This window comes from Pelecanus crispus, chromosome 3, assembly GCF_030463565.1.
Source record: "Pelecanus crispus isolate bPelCri1 chromosome 3, bPelCri1.pri, whole genome shotgun sequence".
Lineage (NCBI taxonomy): Eukaryota > Metazoa > Chordata > Aves > Pelecaniformes > Pelecanidae > Pelecanus > Pelecanus crispus.
The window spans coordinates 6,873,064-6,892,811 of record NC_134645.1 but is presented as its reverse complement, the minus strand read 5'-3'; the positions used below and the strand labels follow the sequence as shown (position 1 = coordinate 6,892,811).

Below are 19,748 nucleotides of genomic sequence, written 5' to 3'. Positions count from 1 at the left end.
CTCTCCTGTAGGTATCTGTTGCAACCAAGAATATCATGGGAAATTCACAGAGATCCAAGGAAAGGCAAAGCAGAAATAATGGAAAGCTAAAACTGCAGTCTAGAATATGTGCTTGTACCGCTTTTTATCAGCTTGTTCACTGTAAGCACTTAAAGAAGCCATGCAGAAAATATACACTAAAACTTTAATATAAACTATTACATGATTCTATCTTAATTACTCTTCTTTTTTTCTGATAAATACTTCATTAAATGTCCTTATAGCTCTTGTAAGTCCATCAAAAAGGTGCTTTTTACTCCCTTGCTGGCCCAGTATCTCGAGCCCGTACAAAAGACAACAGTAAACATACCTCAGGCTATCCCTCCTCCAAACCCAGGTTCATTTGCAGCCTTGGTTTTGCTTGTTACTAGGAAAGACCTTTTTGCAGAGCCTGAAGATTGGTAAGCATTAGCAACCTTACTGCAAAGCACCGTGAGAAACATCACGCAAACAGGCTGAAAGAAAAAAAGAAAATGTCTTCTAGCAGGCATCTTTTTGACTCGTCACAAAAGCAGAAGTTGTTTATAGCAGAAAGATGCTGTTCAATTGACAGTGTCTCGCTGTCAACTGCCGAGTTGCTAACTCTCATAAGGACCTGCATTACACTACCGACTCTAACGTTTATGGATGTGAGTCTTCTTATTAACCTAAATGAGGATATACCCACAGTCATCAGTATATGTCAGTAAGATTTTTCAAAACTGCTTCACACAAAACGTCTGTGGTCGCACTGATTTTGAGAGAACGATGAAAGAAAATTGCTTGTAATTTTATTTTAAACATTTTTAAAAGATAAACATCAAATAAAAAGTTACATTTCCTTAGCGCATTAGCTTAGAAGTTACCAAAGCAGTATCAAAAAGCACCATACAATTAAAAGTTACCTCCATCTTAAAATAAGAAGTAACTTGAGTATTGCTAACACATGAAAAAGAGTCCTTGCACACAAACAAGGCCTGATTTTGAAACATGAACGCATGAAGACGCATACGCACGTTTAGGTATGAACTCTTCCCAATAGCGACATTTGCACATCCAGGTGACTGCGTATATAAAACCAATCTTCATTTCTCCAAAGACTGAATGCATGATCACTTGTATCCACAATTCCGGTGACAAATACATGTTCACATCAAAACTGCACAAGCACAAACTGGAGTTATTTTGAAACCCCACTGAAAAGGTGGGCCTTAAATTATCAGCAACGTTAAATCCCGGTTAAAGATTTATTTGAAAGAACCTCAGTTTGCCTTACTGTTGTAAAGATCATGTGAACAAACCATGAACTCCTTAACACAGAGAAAGGATTAAATTTTACTAAAATAAACTGTGTGCTCAGAAACGAGCAAAACACTGCAGCTGCTAACAGATCACGAAAGTGGTTTTAACTTTTGCTGTCATCAGCTGCTATGACTTTTTAATAGTACTAAAACATACATAGATCTAAAATTTTGCTTCCTAAATATTATTTTATAAGAGATTTTTCTTTCTATAAATACGACACTGGTTTGTACAATATTTATGTCTAATTCCTAAAGACTTAACAGTATTACCTTCATTACAGTTCCACATGACTAAAATACTTAACTAACTAAATTTTCTTAAAAAGTTTTATCTAATTTTGACTTTGTATTTTTATTATTTCTCATTATTTTGAATTATTTTGAAGCAAAAAGTGCTTCCTACTTTTTGCGTATACTTTCCGAACACAAATTTGGCTGTCCACCCATGCCATCAAGGTAATATTTCAGACTTCATGACTTCTTAAGCCTTCGCAGTTTTAACCTCCTGAGACCATTTTCAGCTTCTTTTTTTCTTTTTTGGGTAAGCTTCTCTGAAGACACAGGCTGCAGTTCTAAACAAGATGATGGCATCACAGGCAATTCTTCAGTGGTTGTGCTTGGCTCATTTTTGTTTGTCTGCACTATATTGTTGCACACAGAAAGAGGACGGGAGAAGTTTTTTCCCAAATTTAGTGACTCCTCACCGGATGCAGTTTCTGTCAAGTCTTGTTTAGAAAACAACCTGGAGTTAAGTGGGGCCCTCTCCTCCAGGAACGGACCTAAACAATCATAATCACATTTCCTCATTTCTGTATTGCTAGGAATTACAGGAGCCCCTTCAGAGGATACTTTTTTGAAATGGTCTAACTTCTCTTCTGAACCACAGATCTTCTGTTCAGCCTGTGTTTTGGTCACTTTTTGACTTTGTTTTGGACCTAGCTGTGCTGACTCAGAGCTACAAGGAGGGTTCTCGCTTAGAAGACTCGACTTCAACAACTCCACAGAGTGAGGTTTTTGCTGGCTGCTAACATCATCTGGCTGTCTCTGATTAACATAATTTTCCAGCTCTAAAACAGGAAGCTCCAAGTTGCTCTCAGCTGTATTTATGCAACCCTTTAGCAGTCCCGTACTCCTACATTTCACTTCAGATTCAGGACTGAGAGAAGTTTGACAGTCGTTCTTTCTGTTCCCCGTCTGCGAGTCCACTGAGCCAAGATACACTTTCTTGGAGTCCTTGCTGATTTGAGGTTTGCTTGTGCTACTTTTCCTTGGTTTTGTCCTCTTCACACTGCAATAAAAAGGAATTTTGTTTTTAAACTAAGAAAGAATCTTCACTGCCTCAATCTGCCCTTCTAACAAACTCTGAAACACCACTAGGGCAACCTAGACTGAATGTGGAAAAAAACCCCTGTATATCATCTTGACAAGCAGTAATGTTTGTGTAGCGCGGACAATATCAAGTGTTATCCATCTGATTTTCCACTGCACTAGGGGAACCCTATTTATTAATGACTAAGCCATGAAGGAGTTCACATTCTATTCCAAGAGGCAGAACTGGATTCATTACAGATGTTAAAGGTCAACACGGCATAAGTATATCGAATTCCTTCCCAAACTGGCTAGATAAAATAGTATTTCATAAATGCCTAAATGATTTCAAACCATTCCCATATATTCACATGCATAATGTATGTCTAAAGAATAGAGGGGGGCAGGCGGGGAGAGGCAGCATGCGCGTCTCTGTGTGAGAGTTTCTAATCTCTATTTTAGAATGTTCCTCTGGAATTTTTCCCAGGACATTTCAAAGCATTACTTTAAAGTTAACCACTACTCATCTAGCATCAAGCCCATTCATCTGAGAAGGACTTAGGTAATGCAAGTAGAGGATACTCTGAAAGGAATTATACAGGAAAATGGGATCACAAGGGACCTAATGGACAGTCAGTACATAAACACTCCTCAGCAGCACGTTACCTACAAATCTGGATTTCACAGAGGCTGTAAGATGAACTTTATGCGCAAGCTCTGAAGCTGCCTATGTAAGATTTTGAGTCTAAAGATAGTACTACAGATCGTCCCACGCTGAGACCGCTTTCTGCTGCTCTGCTGATGCCGAGCAGTTCCCAGGTCGGCGTATCTAGCTCTTTAGGCAGAGGGCTCTTCCAAAATAGGTAGAGCTAGCATACGTCCAACTCTAATCTCATTTCTAACGACAACACCGATGAGACAGCCTGGGTAAAAAGAAAAGTTGCCAGGGTTCACAGCAAAGCCCTGATTCCACAGTTGATTGGGGCTACTGGCAGCTTGCGCAAGTAAGAATGGCATCCTGGTACAGCAGAGGACCAGTAAAACGTTCAGCTGACCGACTAACCCTCCCCATCTGCTACACCAGGGACACACCTTAATTCTGACCAAAGATCCAGACTAGTATCGCGGTACACTGCAGACTCTCAGAATGAACAAAAAATATATTTGCAAAGTGTTTTTCACCAGATTCAAACATCACATATTTATTTTGGCTCAGAGCTTCATTCAAGGAAAAAACACCCTGTTTTGATTCTGCCTAGCGCTATGTGGGATATCTATGTGGGCTGAAATAACTTCTTTCTTGCCGTACAAAACAACAACAATCATTTTATGTGCTTATTCACCCTAGAGTAGCAGGCCTTTAATAATTTAAAATCGTATTTTGTAAAGGAGTTTATAAGCATTTGAAATTTTATTACATAGGCTAGATTCTATTTACCCAAATTCTACCAGATTATAAATTTAACACCTTCAAAAGAGTAGTGACGTACATTTTTTTCAAGATGTCTTGCTTTATTTGTTCATTCAGACTAATCTTAAGATTCTTGTTCTCAGCAGATTCAGCAAAATATTCAGACGTCCCACTGGAAAGTTCTTCTTTCTGCTCCAAAAGAAAATACAGGTTTAAAACGTGACACATCAAGCTATGATTATTCAACATAAAACGCCATTTCTAATACTAAGACTTACAGATGTTCTTTATTATTTTGATCTGAGCAGTCTAAGAGAAACAGAATTATTTTTAATCTTTTCATATTTGGGAGTCTAGTCAGTTCCCTCCCCTTTCAGACTCCCAACAAACATATTTCATATGCTAAAATACACCGCAAACAAACAAGACTGTAATGTAAAGGATGTAGCTTTCCAAACCATCTGAGGAAGCTGTTGGCAAATATTTGACATCTTTGTGGCTCAAACTGTGACAAATGCCAGGAATCTCTCTTGCAGACAGGAGCATGTTTGTCAGGTTTTTTTCTGAAGAGACTGACTGGCGCAGCGGTCTATACACTTACTCTCAGAAGAATTCCCATAATTTTCCATACTTACAAAAAAATATGCAGAGTGTTATTTGCTCATTTAAGAAGGCAAGGGTTAAAACTTTTGATACTAACATTCAAACGCTCACAGCTTGTAGTGGTTGGCTACTACAGGACAACAGGGGAATTCTTTCTGGTCTCAGCTAACAGCAGCACCATGGTTTTATATAATACGAGATTGGGGCGAGAGGGAGGGAAGGAAAATGCTCTTTTTCTTCAAGCTGTGAGCACTTCCTTTCACAATGAAACAATCTCAATGAGAGACGGGCCATTTGCCGACTTCACTAGTAACTACCACATACTTCAAAAAAGTATTATCTCTGAGGCTATGGAGAGGAGAGAAAAAAAATGTGGCGAAGTCAAGAAGAGAAGAGGCTTTGTGCATCTCCTTTTCTCTGATAGCGTTTTTCTTCATCAGCCTACATGATGCAACTTCTGACTGGGGCTCATCAAACATAGGGAGTGCTTATTTATACCGTTTCTTGCTCTGCACTGTGAAGCTAGCACAACGGAGCCAGGCGGTGCGAAGGAACTGAAGAAAGAAGAGAAAGACTGCGTAGGTGCAAGGCCAAAGCGCGTACATGACCGCTGCCTGGAACACCCCTCAGGAACCTGTCACTTATAGGAGATTAAGCCCTGCCCATTTTTATATTTATTTCTATTTTAAAGGAGAGAGGGTAAAACCTCACCGCTCTTGCCAGAAGAATAAGCCAGTGAAAACAACTTCCTGTTTTGTAAGCAAAAGAGGGTAGTCGGGCAAAGAAACAAAGCCATTTCAACAGTTTAAAAAACTACAGCTGTTTTGAGCCTTCCTTTCAGAGGCAAATTACGCAAACATGTTTGTGTCTATTGACAGACGCATGAAGTTCTGTCCACTAATGCCGCAACACATGTGTTCACAGCAGGCAGAAAACACATGGGACATGCATGCAATGTGATTTCAACCTCAGAAATCAAGCCTAACTAGTTTAATCCAAGGGATTAAATCCTCCTTCTATTCTGTTAGAGGTATGGGCTCCCCTAATTTGACCAAATGTGGTTTTGTATTTTGTAAACTACTAAAGAAGGAAATATATTAAGAACTCAAGAGCTTTGCTGATTTTAAGAGAAGACAGAGGCTCTTAACCGTAGTCTGTAGAAACTATTCCAATTTCCAGTAACACTCACACAACTCAGACTGAAGGATCTTGCACAATCATTCTGCATCAAAGCAGCTGGAGAGCACTTTTACTCGGCAGAGAAGAGCAGCACCAGCAGAAGCATTTGACCTTTCCTTATTCTGCTTTATGGTGAGGCTAATTCTATGAAATCTTCTTCAGTCCTCAGCTGAGGACATCAACATGGCACACTGGGACAAGACCACCAGCCCGCTAAGGCAGTTGTTGTAGACATGGTAAACAATGGGTGGAAAGCAGCACTTTGTACAAAATCCAGAGGAGGACTGGGGACAGTTCCTGTCCACACGTACTCACTACTACAGAAAAATAATAAACCTCGGTTCTAACTTGCATCTGATTACGAGCAGTGCATGATCATTGCCTGGAGTGTACCGTCACGCCAGGGTGTGAAGAGCAGACCCTGGAGAGAGGCAAAGATGATGAAGCCATGTCACTTGTGAGTTGAGTCAGACTGAGTTAATGGCCTAGACTTGAAGAGCTAACGCATTCCCTCACTATGCCATCGTCAACCTTTTATTTTGTTTTCAACTAACTTATCACATAAAGGAGTGACAGAAAAGGGTTAAGGTGTTAAAAAAATTAAAAATCAAAATGATTTATATGTGAAACACTTCTGAACATGCCCTCTAAGTACAGTAGATTTTCCCCTTGGAACCACACCCTGTAAGTGCTGTATTTTGAGAGCTGAACAATTAACATAAGGCATATGAGTCAGTCTTTGAAAGACTCTGTGGGAACCAGAGAGCCTTTTGCTATTAGGAGTGATGTAAACTCCCTAAGGCTGGAATAAGTCCACAATAGAAGGCAAAGAGAGTCATAAATAACAACAATGGGCACTCCATATACTAAGACACTCAGCCATTATTGGTGATACTTCCTTTATTTTCTTTATTAGACTTAATAATTTTAGTTAATTAAAAAAAAATAAAAAACACTGTCTGTTTTGGGAATACTATTTATTTCCTATGGGAACTTCAGGACTTGTTAAAGAAAGAAAAAAAGCTAATCTGCTCTCATCCTGTCTAGTAATCCCAAATTCCTTTTAGGCAGTGAAATAATTAAAGAAAAATATTCCAGGCATAAAAAGGAGGACAGCAGAAACAGACATCATATAAACAATGACACCATGACAGAGAAAAACGTCAAAGCACCGCCAGACTTGTGACTTGACTCTGAAAGAGCTGCAGGGAGTGGGATTGCTGCTAACAAATTAAAACCACATTTCTTGGCAAATTGTTAAAGACAGACATATTTACATTTGTATAGAGACTGGGTGGGCACAAAAGATTAAAATGCTTCTTTAGCCCTTGAACTGCCAAGTTCTATTAGAAATATGTGCTCTTAAAATCCTAGGGTAAGCTCACTCCTTTTTGTCACTAAAACTCAGCAAAGAAGGGCCTGCTGAAATGAAGCTTACAAAGTCTTGCTACCCTACCTGCTTGTAATACTGACTTCTCAAAACCCAATTTTAAGATCCTTAGTACTTATCCAAAGAAACGCCTGGGAAAAAAAACTCTGTTAAGACCTAGAGAAACATGACTGTTAGGTGCACAATACTTGTTTTAAGGCTTATCAAATTGAAAAATCATTCTTTTACTATCTTACTCAACTTACTATCTCACTCAAAAAATGAAAAATAAATCCTCAAAAATGTAAAAGTGGTGACTGCCATCTGCAGCTCTTTCCAGGACAGCTGAAGTCAGCAATACAGCATTAAATACCTGTAAAAGAACTACTCATGGATGTGCACTTGTAAAGAATCCTTACAACTCGTTATCCTGAAGAAGACTGAAGGGTTTGGCCTTCTCAGCCTGATCATAATACTCACACAAATGCTAATTTTTTCTTCAGTCTAGCGTTTGGGATGCTGGGCAGAAAGAAAAATTTCCAAAGTGCACAATGCTGCCGCCCTTCCCGCCTCTCGTTTGGTTTCATACTTTCTAGTTGTCTCTTCCTATGCTCAGGATAACAGTTGCACAGGCTTATGTACCAATAAAGTAACGCTAAGGGATAATTAAATTTCGTGTCTGGTTAACAAAAAAAAAACCCCTCCCACAATTAAAAACACACACTGTTTCTGAATTGCATTTATCAATGTGGCTCAACTTGCTCATCAAAAATACTTAATAGAAAACATCAATGGGTCCAATAAATCAAATTCAGTATCAGAGTGGCATACGGGAGGGGCATACAATAGAATAATGTAGATGAAGCAATGAAATAAAGTATTATCCCAGGCACACACAAGTGAATAAAATTAAAATTAGTAAAACAAATCAAACAGAAACACATTTAGGGGAGCTTTATGCAAGCTTGCAATTGCATGATTTCCCTTAATGCCGCTCTAAGCAGTAGCATGAGCTCAACCATCTAAGATAACCTTTAGGTTTCAGAACTGTTCTAATAGATGACTGGCAGATCAGGGAGGTCAGACAGGACTCTTTCCAATCTGATAAACAGAAAAGGGCTCCTAAAGCAAGTGAGGAGGCTTGCTGGTGAAGGATGAATCAGATACTGTAATCTAACTGATAAAAAATCAACAGAGACAGGACTTTGGGTCTAGTCTTCTGCCCTCTCCCATCCCACATGAAGGAAAAGCTTCCCACAATTTCACGATGCAAATTTTTCAGCGTTTCCAACATAGTGATGCATCTGTCCTAGCAATTCTACTTATGAACTCTTACCACATCATAAAACATTCATAGAAGTTTTCCAAGTACAGAAATGGATATTATTCTCAAACCTGAAATAGAGTTCCTTGATTGGACTTGTGGAATATTGCTCTACATTTTAAAAGGGACTGTTCTGCTCTATATGTCAGTAAGTTCCAGTAAAAAACACTGGGGGATCATTCCATGTTACACATGGGAGTACTGAATTTTCATCTGAAATAGGTATTTTTAAGGAATGCTGGTGGTTTTAAAAAACACATTCTTTTCAAGATTGAAACTGGAGAAACAACCAGAGAAAACTGCAACTCTCGAGTGAGGAACAGAGCTGTATAACCTGCCCGTGGCCTAGCACAGAAAGCAGTATCTAACTCTTGAACCAGTACAGACTTCATTATCTACTGTCAAAAGTAATTTTGATTTGACACCATGGATCTTAACTATTAGATTTTTAGCCATCCAGAGTCCCTATGGTCTGTACTATTTAGTCCAAGAGTTGGCCCAATCTGTTACAAGCCCCTGTGATACTGTCCTGGTTTCAGCTGGGATAGAGTTAATTTTCTTCCTAGTAGCTGGCATAGTGCTGTGTTTCGGATTTAGCATGAGAAGAATGTTGATAACACACTGATGGTTTAGCTGTTGCTAAGTACTGCTTATGCTAGTCAAGGACTTTGCAGCTTCCCATGATTTGCCAGGTGCACAAGAAACTGGGAGGGGGCACAGCCAGGATAGTTGATCCAAACTGCCCAAAGGGCTATTCCATACCATACGGTGTCATGCTCAGTATAGAAACTGGGTGGAGGGGGGGTTGGCTGGGGGGCAGCGATCGCTGCTTGGGAACTGGCTGGGTATCGGTTGGTGGGTGGTGAGCAATTGCATTGTGCATCACTTGCTTTGTATATTCTTTTATCGTTGTTATTATATTGTTACTACTACTACTACTACTATTTTACTTTATTTCAATCATTAAACTGTTCTTATCTCAACTCAGGAGTGTTTCTCACTCTTACTCTTCTGATTCTCTCCCCCATCCCATCGGGGCAGGGGGAGTGAGTGAGCAGCTGCGTGGTGCTTAGTTGCTGGCTGGGGCTAAACCACAACAGATACACATTCCACTTTCTCAGAACACAAGGTGTGAACCCAGGCTTCCCCCTCAATACATAAGTCCTGGCAATTCCAAACACTCCAAAGGTCCCCAAAGCACCATCAGATTAGCTTAGAGGATATGACTTCTATGAGGAAAATGCCTTCTTGCTTTTGAAGTCTTTTGTTTGGATTTTAATCATATTTTACATATAGCAGGAATCCCAGACTATTCTGAATGTACGAAGTTCAGAGTTCTTTAGATTTGCATTTGAACGCTTGCTAGATAATACAAAATAGAAAAATTCCTAATAAACTGTAAGTGGCATAAAAAAAGTAAAATGTAATACTTCATAAAAAACCTGAAGTTGCGGGGGGGCCTTTTTAAAAAATTGATACACATCTGTAACACAGACAGCAAGAACATACATCCCACTTTCTAAAGCCACAGAAGGTGCTCCCGAAACAAACGATTTATTTACACACTGAGAAGCACGTGATACATGCTCTGTGTATTTGCTTGAAGGCAAAAAGCGTTAAAATTAATGTTAAGTAATTGAGCTATTAATCATTCTGATTTTATATACTGATGCTACAAGACTCAGATTCTATCTTCCGAAAAAGTGTCCACTGATAAGAAACAGAGGAAAAGACAGTAACTTTTGAACCAAACTAACTTCTCTCAATGACACTGAAGAAAAACATAAAGCGTATTACTGTTGAATCTCTTTTTTTTAAGAAAGCCAATGTCTTAAAAGCATGCATCTTTAGCTAGCCTTTCCCATCAATTTTAAGGTTCCTGCCTCCAGTAGTTATGAAAGAGGACATGCATGCAAGATATAAATTTTTTATACTTTCAAGACTTATTTATAAAAGAAGATAGCAATTTCATGTGGATCTCGACCCCTTTCCCCAACCTCCAAACCATGAGGGAAGGAATGTACTACTCGATTGCCACGAGTATCTGAAAAAGCAAGGCACTTCTGTAATCCCGTACTACAGCTTTTAACAGTCTGACAGGAGGATCCTCTATCTGCCTACCAAATCTAAATGGGTATCAGAGTCAGCAAGTACAGATGTCTAAACACCTATCAGCAATACTGAAGTAAACTTTGTATTTATCCTTCCAGATATAGCATGGGTTATATGACATAACAGAACACTACTTAGAGTACACGATGTATACAACATGATTCATATACTTAAAACTTCAATTCTTATGGAAAAAAAAGTCTGGAAAAGAATACATCGATTTTAAAAAACAACTGTTCTCTTTATACAATTACAATAGTGTTTAACAACTGTAGGAGATCTTGGAAAGAATAACCAATACTCTTGATCTTGCTGGTTATACAGCAGCAAAATATGTAAAATAGGCAGAACTGCACAGCCCAGGAGATAATTACTGTTCAACAATTTAGTCAATGTTTTAGCTTGGTTTCCAAAACAAACATGAGCGCCACCACCCCCAAAGCCCCCACAATTTCTGAGCTCATACTAGGGTTTCTATCCCTCCAAATAATTTCAAATAATTACAAATTTTTAAAAAAATCCTTCCGTGAACTTTACCATCATATATTTCAGCTTACTGTTCAGTCAAGTTATGAAATTTCTGTTAGTTGTAACAGATTTCTGCTGAACTCTGAGGAAAGGATTGCTCTTTAAAACAATTTAAAAAAAAATCCATCAACTATTCTTTGCCCAACAGGAATACAGAGAACTATTATCAAAAACCAAACTAATTTAAACCTTTTTAAGTCCCGAAGTCATCAAAATCTCGCAGATGCACAGCAGCTAAATAAAACCTGTAGCTCACTGTAGCATTAAACATCAGCCCTGCCAGCCTTCCACCCTGCACCTTTGCTGGAGGTGCCCAGCCTCTCAAAGTCTGCAGAGAGGAAAGAACACCATTCAGCGCAAAGTCCAGAATCTTAGCTCAAATCCACATTAACCACCAGCGTAAGCTGTGACAGCAAGAGACTGAGAGGGGAGAGGAAAATGAGGGAGGTGAAAGAATGATGACAGATGATATTATCTTAAATAACCACAAAGCTTTGACAAATGAGATCTTGTGAACGCTGCTAAGTAGTTACATTTAAATCAACTGGAGCACTCGTATAAGAAGCAACTACCCAAATCAGTGAAAGATTACTCAATTTGTCCCTCCTTTTTGAAGATTGCTTCATATGGAAGTCATTTTATGTGCTTAATATTTATACTGCACTTACAGGACCTTTTGTATTTCTGCTATCCTTCATCTGGATTTTGCACAATGAGAGGTACATAATCTTTGCTGAATACGTATTCAACTTACTGGCTTTAATACAATTTAAGTATTACTTTTGCTTTCATTCCATAGATACTCTAATATTCTGTCTGCTTTTCATGCTACGGAGCAAAGATTTTGCAGATCAGTTCCTTGTAGCAGTATCTTGGCCCTTTTCCAGAGATCGTGCAGTTAATTCACTCAGCAGTATGCATGAACACTGTAATTGCTCTTTTCTGTAAAAATACCGTGCATTTATCAACAGATGATTTTCATTTACAGTCCTAGTGCCCCTCTACCCATCTCTGAAATTCTCCACAGCCTTCTCCAGTCTTGACTAATTGAAATAATTGTGTCAGCTTTCATTTCATCATTTGTCCACTTCTCTGGATCATTAATATAACAAAACAGCAGACAGCTATTAGACTTTTGCCATGAAGAAAATAAATCAGTCAGTTTGTAAGCTATAAGAAGATACTAAGACAAGTTCAGACAAATCTCACTGAGGCAATTCACAGCATTACAGCTCCCAGGTATCCTCCCTCCCCTTTTGCAGGAGGTTCCTACCCCCACTGCAGGGCTGGCAGAAAGAAGGGAGCACACACCCCCCCCAGCTGCTCCCACCCTCAATTCAATGCACTAGCTTAAAAACTAGGGAAGTTTGGTTTGCTTGAATCCACAAGACTGTGATATGCAGTGAGATGAGATGCAGGCACACAGCCCTTCTGGCAAACTCTGCTGTAGGAGTGGTAATCTCCAAGGAGAAGAGGCAGACAGCTGGGACAAAAGAGAATATTGTAAAACTGCTGCAGCCTTCTTCTTTATGATCAAGTCCAAGACGTTAGTATCATTACTTTGTGATGTAGTTTCTCAGAGAGAGCAGTCTTATGATTCAAGCTAATGTAAAGCTATCTGAACATTGAAAAGGAAGTCTCACCCTTACCCAGCCCATGGTCCTGCCAAGTGTCTGTATCAACACAAGTGTTTATGCAGCCATGCAGTGAGAGGCTGACCAAAGCCATCCAGCTGAAAGCTAACCATGCAAACAACAACAACAAAAAAAAATCCAAAACAAACAAAAAACCACCCTTGTTTTCAGAGGGATCAATGAATTAACCCAGCTCCCCACACAAGCCAGTACTGACAGACACAGAGGACAAGAATACATGGGTAAGAGAAGGCAGGAGGGACTGCATGTTTCACTATCATCAGTCTTGCATCAGCTTGAGCAGATTATGAAGGATGAGTAGAAAAAGTGACACAAGCTTGAAGTGTCAAAAGTGAAAACTCACCAAAGAGAAAAGGAATTCGTCACCTGTTCTACTATGTAGTATTTGGATAGAGTTCATTAGTCTGCAGTTTCCCCTCTCTCCCTTTCTGAAAAGAAGTAGTGAACCCTGTTCATACAGTTACCAAACTACAGCTTAATATTGTTTTCCTCTAGCTATGTTTCCTATAACGATTGAAAAGAATTAAGCATATTATCTGAAAACCCATGAGAACAGATTTTATGAAATTTAAAAAAGGATAATGAAATAAAAAACCATCAATGCGACAAGTATTATAACGAATGCAACATTGTCCTGGTTTGGGCTGGGATAGAGTTAATTTTCTTCCTAGTAGCTGGCATAGTGCTGTGTTTTGGATTTAGGATGAGAAGAATGTTGATAACACACTGATGGTTTAGTTGTTGCTAGGTAGTGCTTACTCTAGTCAAGGGCTTTTCAGCTTCCCATGCTCTGCCAGGTGCACAAGAAGCTGGGAGGGGGCACAGCCAGGACAACTGACCCGAACTGCCCAAAGGGCTCTTCCATACCATATGGCATCATGCTCAGTATAGAAACTGGGGGGGGGTTGGCTGGGGGGCAGCGGTCACTGCTCGGGGACTGGCTGGGCATCGGTCAGCAGGTGGTGAGCAATTGCATTGTGCATCACTTGCTTTGTATATTCTTTTATCGTTGTTATTACTTTCTCTCCTTCTACTGTACTATTAAACTGCCTTTATCCCAACCCACAGGTTTTACTTTTTTCCTGATTCTCTCTCCCAATGTATGTTTTGGATGTTACTTCCAAATCAGGGTAACAATCAGCTGCTACCTGAAGGGGTGGTCCTGCACTCTTCATCCAAATCCTGGCTGCATGCTCCTGCAACATTTTTTGTGCCACAACTGGCAACTGTGTCGGTACAGGATGAGTTGGTTCAGTGAACTGACATGACAGAAAACTAATCCTCCAATAAAAACCAGAGAAACTTCACAAATAGATCTTTTTCTGCTGGATCAAGTCAATGAACTAATTCATTGTCAACTGAAGAATCACTTGGTCCATTGTAGCCAGGAAGGAAAGGAATACGTAGCTGGAACTAGAGGGGATGTGGACTGACCTTTTCAGTAGTAGCCCACCATTACAGCAGTTTAACTGTGATATTATATATATACACACACAGTTCCATGCCAAGATTAGCACTTACACAGTGTGAATTGTGCAATTGTATTTCACAGTGCTTCCTTCTTCCCCTACCCAATCTGATATCACTTAACAATAAAATAGTCTTTAAAGTATTTAAGATAACTAAATTCCATGTAGTCTTCTACTAATCTTTACAAATTGCTGCTATCTGAAAAAAGTTTTCATTCTACCTTCCAACACACACGCTATTCCAGCAGCGTATACTCTAATGTTAAGTCTCCTGTTAATTACAGCTAAGTGTACATGTTTTCATGAAAGAACCAGAAGCCTCTTCCCAGCATAACCAAAAGCCAAGCAAATCATATTGTTTACACTCTCATGAGTTTTAAGAAAGAGAATTCTCTAATGTACCTGAAGTATGCGACAATGACACAATTTATAAAATCAGACATATATGAAGAAGATGAAATCATTCACTTTTATTTCTCTGTTGGGGCTTTAAAAAGCACTGGGCATATCTTTAGCACTTTTCTTCTCCTTGTGTACCTATGTGGCATTTTTGGTTGGTTGGATTGGTGGGGTTTTTTTGTTTGGTTTTTTTTAAGAGTAATATTCTGTTTGGAAAAGAATCTTTAGTTTTGTATAATATTCTCTGTAACTTAACAAGGCTCAGTGGAAACCCTGAGATCTTTTTAGTCAAGACAGGATCTCCTAACTCCCCACTTTCTTTTCCGATTTCACATGAACGGTAATTCCAAATCTCCACTTTAATATCATCATTTGCTTAACCTCCTTCATGCTTTCCCTACAACTGCTTCCTCTCATAGATTCTAGTATAAAGCCGATGTGATTATCAATGAATACTCCATTGTTAGTGCATTTTCAAACGCTCACAAGCCTCCAATAAGCCTTCCACCCATTTCCATTTCCACTGTTTCTTCAGATAACCCATTTCCAATTTTCCATTTTAGCTCTCTACATAATAATCATCAAGAAAATGTCGTCATTGACAAAGATGACTAATCTCTCCAGAGCTCTCATATATTTCCCTGGGTTTCCTCTTTTGCCATGTTCCCAAAACTGTCTTCTCTTTCAAGATAAAACTATTCAAGATTACAAACACAGTTTGGCAAAACAGGAAACAATGTTTTTATGTTTAAACTTAGCATTAATCAGCCAGGCTATTCTTCCATCTTTTCCTTGAGACTTCCAATTTGTTTATGTATTTTCAATAACTCGCTGAATTGTTTCTTTAATCGAGATTTCCCTTCTTCCAAAATGATTATTCCTGCCTGCAGCCTGATTTTTGGATACAACCACAGAAACACCAGTTTCTAAATAGATTCTAGAAAATAGAAAATTACATATCAATAGATTTTGTTCTATTTTATTTCATCTTTACTCCTTAGAAGTGCTCTCAAATCTTTTATTAGTTTATGCCTAAAGCTAATTTGACAGACTGCCTAATCCACCTTTTCCTTGGTCTTAGAAGATGCATCACAGAAGGCTTCAAATTGCTTCTCTCAGCAATTAATGCTAAGGTTTGTGCTTGTGAATATCTCAAAAGCAGTCTAATTATGATCTTTCCTAAGATGTAGGACGTAAGAATTTAATTTCGTATCTAGCTACATCCCTTGAAACTCCTGGTTTAAGCACAGTCTATTTCAGAGATACAGAGAACAGCCTAAAAGGCAGTGAAAAGTCAAAGAATAAAGTGGTGAAGATACACAAAAAAAGGCAGAGTTGCAGTGAGTGAAAGAAATATATATCAGGCTGACATAAAACTAGTTCCAAGTAATGGCAATGCAGGGCATTGAGCCTGACTTGTCTTGACAGAGCTCAGGAATGAAAGCTTGACCTAAACCATAAACCAGCATAAAAGCAATTTTAAAAAAAAAGAAAAAAAAAAGATTTTTAAGTCTTGACTAAGTCAATCACAGTGACATTCAGCAACACTGAAAAGTGACAAAGTCTCCACTTAACATATAATCAACTGCTTTTCTAAAACACAGATAGGCCCTGAAAACCAAGGGTGTGAGCTGATTAAACATTTAAAAGAATTTGCATGCAACATTATGAAATTATTCAAACCCAAACAACATACAGAGGAAAACAAAACATATGCCTCATTTTTAGTCCATGACAGAATACACTGGAGTATATCAACAGAAAGGTCTTCTGGGTGGTCTTTTGTAGTCCAGTTTAGAGTTCAAACACACTCACTGCTAAATTGCATAGAGAAAAGTACACACACACAGTGCAGACCCTTAGCCTTTACTTCTAAAGTGCCAAAAACTTCAAATTACCTCTCGGTGGCAATCAAACACTCCCCCAGTCTGGCAAAGTACAGAACTGGAGTATATGACAAATTTGGTACTAACGTGCTGTAGAAATTCTGGATCAACAAAAGAGTCTGGAGTGGACCCTTTAAGTTAGAGTGGTAAGAATTAAAAAGATACTCCAAAACATTTGCTGAGGGTCTGTTCACATCTTGTTAGTTCTTCAAATCAGGGGAGATGGCTTAGGGATAACTTTATCTTACTCTCACCTACCAACATACTACATTGACCATTCCAGCCAGTTCTGTGCACATGTATTGCATCTGTAAGTAAAGCAAACTCCCAAGACTTGATTATTGATTAGGTTATGATCCCACTAAGAGATTTTTTTTTTTTTTAAAAAACATGCATGAAAGTGTTTAAACGCCCTTTTTAGACAGCAAGGAGTTTCCATAGATCAAGATCAAAGTTTGAAATTGTCAAGCTGAAGTCCATAACGTTAGATTTTTCATTTCCCTTCACCTTCCTAGACAGAATCATGTGAAAGAAACTAAAGAAAACTTCTCAACTCTTATTTTATGGAAAGATTAAAAATAGAATCATAGAATACCAAATATATACAAAAATACTAAATGGAGGAATTGGATATCTCATAAGAGAGATTTAAGCAAGAAAAAAGAAAAAAAAGGTAATTATTTCTCAGTCAAAATGCAAAGACAGGATTTTCTACTTAAAGCATCTAAGTAGTTTTCAAGACAATACCGAGAAAGTAATAATTTTCAAAATAGCCAAGTACTCCTAAAGCAGTTAGATTTTTTTTTTTCTCCTGAGAGAGAGAAAAATATTTGCTTGATCCTTTGACATTTAAGCATACTCACCAATCTAGGAATCAAGATAATAAAATCTGTGTTTAGTATAATAAATAAAAACACCCTGCTTGATATTAAAAAAATACTAAGTTGGAGTAGAAGAAAACGTTTTTTTTCAAGGGTCAAATATACTTTAATACATCTAAGATAAACTACTAAAATATACATAGACCTCAGCATGTAATTCTGACTCTTACTGTGAGCACCGAAGAGACTGCCTGCCATACAGCAGGCCAGCTGGGTCAGCGTGAGCACTCCTGAGACAATCAGCAGTTAACTGCAGCATAAAATTCATAAGCCTTTGACCCTGATAAAGCTTTCAGGATGAAATATTTAAGTAGAATTGTTTATGGTATTTAACTACACACCAGTGCCTTTTTCTCCATAAATGTTTGGGGATTTTGTTTTCCCAGCAGGGCTAGCACTGATCCACTTGAGTTGTTTTGCAGAACAAGTGCTAAGAAAACATACAAAAAATGCATGGACATTAAGAACTGCCCCATTATAACTGTGGAAAGTAAAACGTTACAAGGACAAAGAAAGATCCTTAAAATCAAGGTGCTAAAATCATACCTAGCTTTCAAAATACGTGGTCATTTTTTCTGAGCCTTATACAGGTCAGAAAATGTGGAACTTCCAAAAATTCCTATTTTTGTTTGCTTCAGGATGTCCTTTTGAATACTTTGGCCCAACAGTTAATGTGACTTTCTGGTTCCAAGATGACGGTCACAAATATGTGAATAACTACATCTATATATAAACATTCATCTTACCACTATAAAATAAAGAAAACTTATAGAATGGTTTTGTACATACCAATACACCATTTTCACATGTCCAAGCACTTGGATTAGATTCAAGTTTACTGACACAAACTATAAATCTGTCTGGAAACACACGTAGCTCTATACAAAAATAATTGAAAAAAAGATTACAAAAATTATAACCATATTCAAAACTACACATAATGACAATATATATCCATGTTATTTTAGTAAAAAAAAAAAATTATTTTTTACATTGCGCACTAACTCACTTCATGCACTCCACTAATTTCTTACCTACTCTCTTCCACATCCCGTCCCTCCTTTTGTTTTGCTTTTTCAAATCATTCAAAAAAATTAGTAAGTCGGAGTAAGTTTAGTTCCCAAGAGGATAATCATGGCTGCAAATTATACCAGAGAGATGGACAAATATACCAGACAGAACCAACAGACAAACCACTTAACAGTGATTCCTCTTGTGCTATTCTGGTGATGAGTCTTTTCATCACAAAAGCTGTAAATTACATTTGTAATACAGCACAACGTATTCAATCAGGACTTGGCATAAAAACTCAGCATAAGGCTAAGTGTTTCAAACTCCGACTACAGTGATTTTTGAAGTCATTAAATAAATTGGTTGACTACTACCGAATTACATATTTTACTCAAGATCACAGTTTGTTTATAAACACAACAAAGTTTCTATTTATAAAGGATTGAAAATTGAAGGGTTCTCAGATTAGAACAGAATAGACAAAGCTTTATTCAGTTCCTAGCAATGCTATGAAAAAAGCATAGCTGGATATTTTGTTATTTTACATATCAGATTATTTCCAGATTACTATTTTCATATTTTCAGCTCAGACTTTTTTGTTGGTGTTTTTTGTTTTGGTTTGGTTTTATAAAAAGAGAGTTACTAATTTTTAAAGTTTGTTATACTCCAAAAACAAGCCGTTACACCCTATTTTCTGGGACAAGGAAGAGACAAGTCATACAGAAAAAACACGGAGTTGACCCCATGGGGTTTTTTTGATAGAAAATCTCACAACGAATTGAGTATAGGCATGATGTGCACAATTTGCCAGTGACGATCAGGTCCTCCATAGGGATTACTGCCTCTGTACAAGGTACTGCTTCTTCACCAACAGAGGATCTCCATTAGTATCTGACAAACCCCTCTGAGTGCGTGCCAGCAGTGACTTTTCTAGAGTCATTACAATGAAAGACGGGGATGCTGAAACACCAGATTACCTTGCACTTGCCATTGGTTGAAAAAGCATACACAGAGACCTCAGACGCATCTGTATTGGCACAACAGCTTGTTATGCTACTATAACTTGATTATGAATATGAGCCTTTCATAATCCTTTCAGAAATGTCAAGTCTGTTAGCAAAACTTTGTCCAAGGAAGCATTCATGCTGTGCCTTATGTCCAGACTACTCCTTCTCTGCTTGTATCCTCAAGACCTGAAAAGCCACCTACAAAGGCTTTCAAACTGCAAGCAGTCTACAGACATCTCCCAAATGGGCTACGAGAGAAAAGCCGGACAACTGTTCCAAGGACT

General features: G+C 38.3%; 1 protein-coding gene across 1 annotated transcript in view; it reads right to left on the bottom strand.

Annotated features, from left to right (window-relative positions):
* Positions 1–1,764: 1,764 nt before the first annotated feature.
* The window catches only part of SLX4IP (SLX4 interacting protein), an 83,691-nt gene continuing 65,707 nt past the window's right edge, over positions 1,765–19,748 (bottom strand). Inside the window, exons 7-9 of the mRNA XM_075707155.1 lie at positions 18,236–18,324; positions 4,121–4,230; positions 1,765–2,610 (exon numbers count right to left, since the gene is read on the bottom strand). Coding sequence (XP_075563270.1) covers positions 1,794–2,610; positions 4,121–4,230; positions 18,236–18,324 — 1,016 coding nt within the window. The 3' untranslated portion in view covers positions 1,765–1,793. The remainder of the gene's footprint in view (positions 2,611–4,120; positions 4,231–18,235; positions 18,325–19,748) is intronic.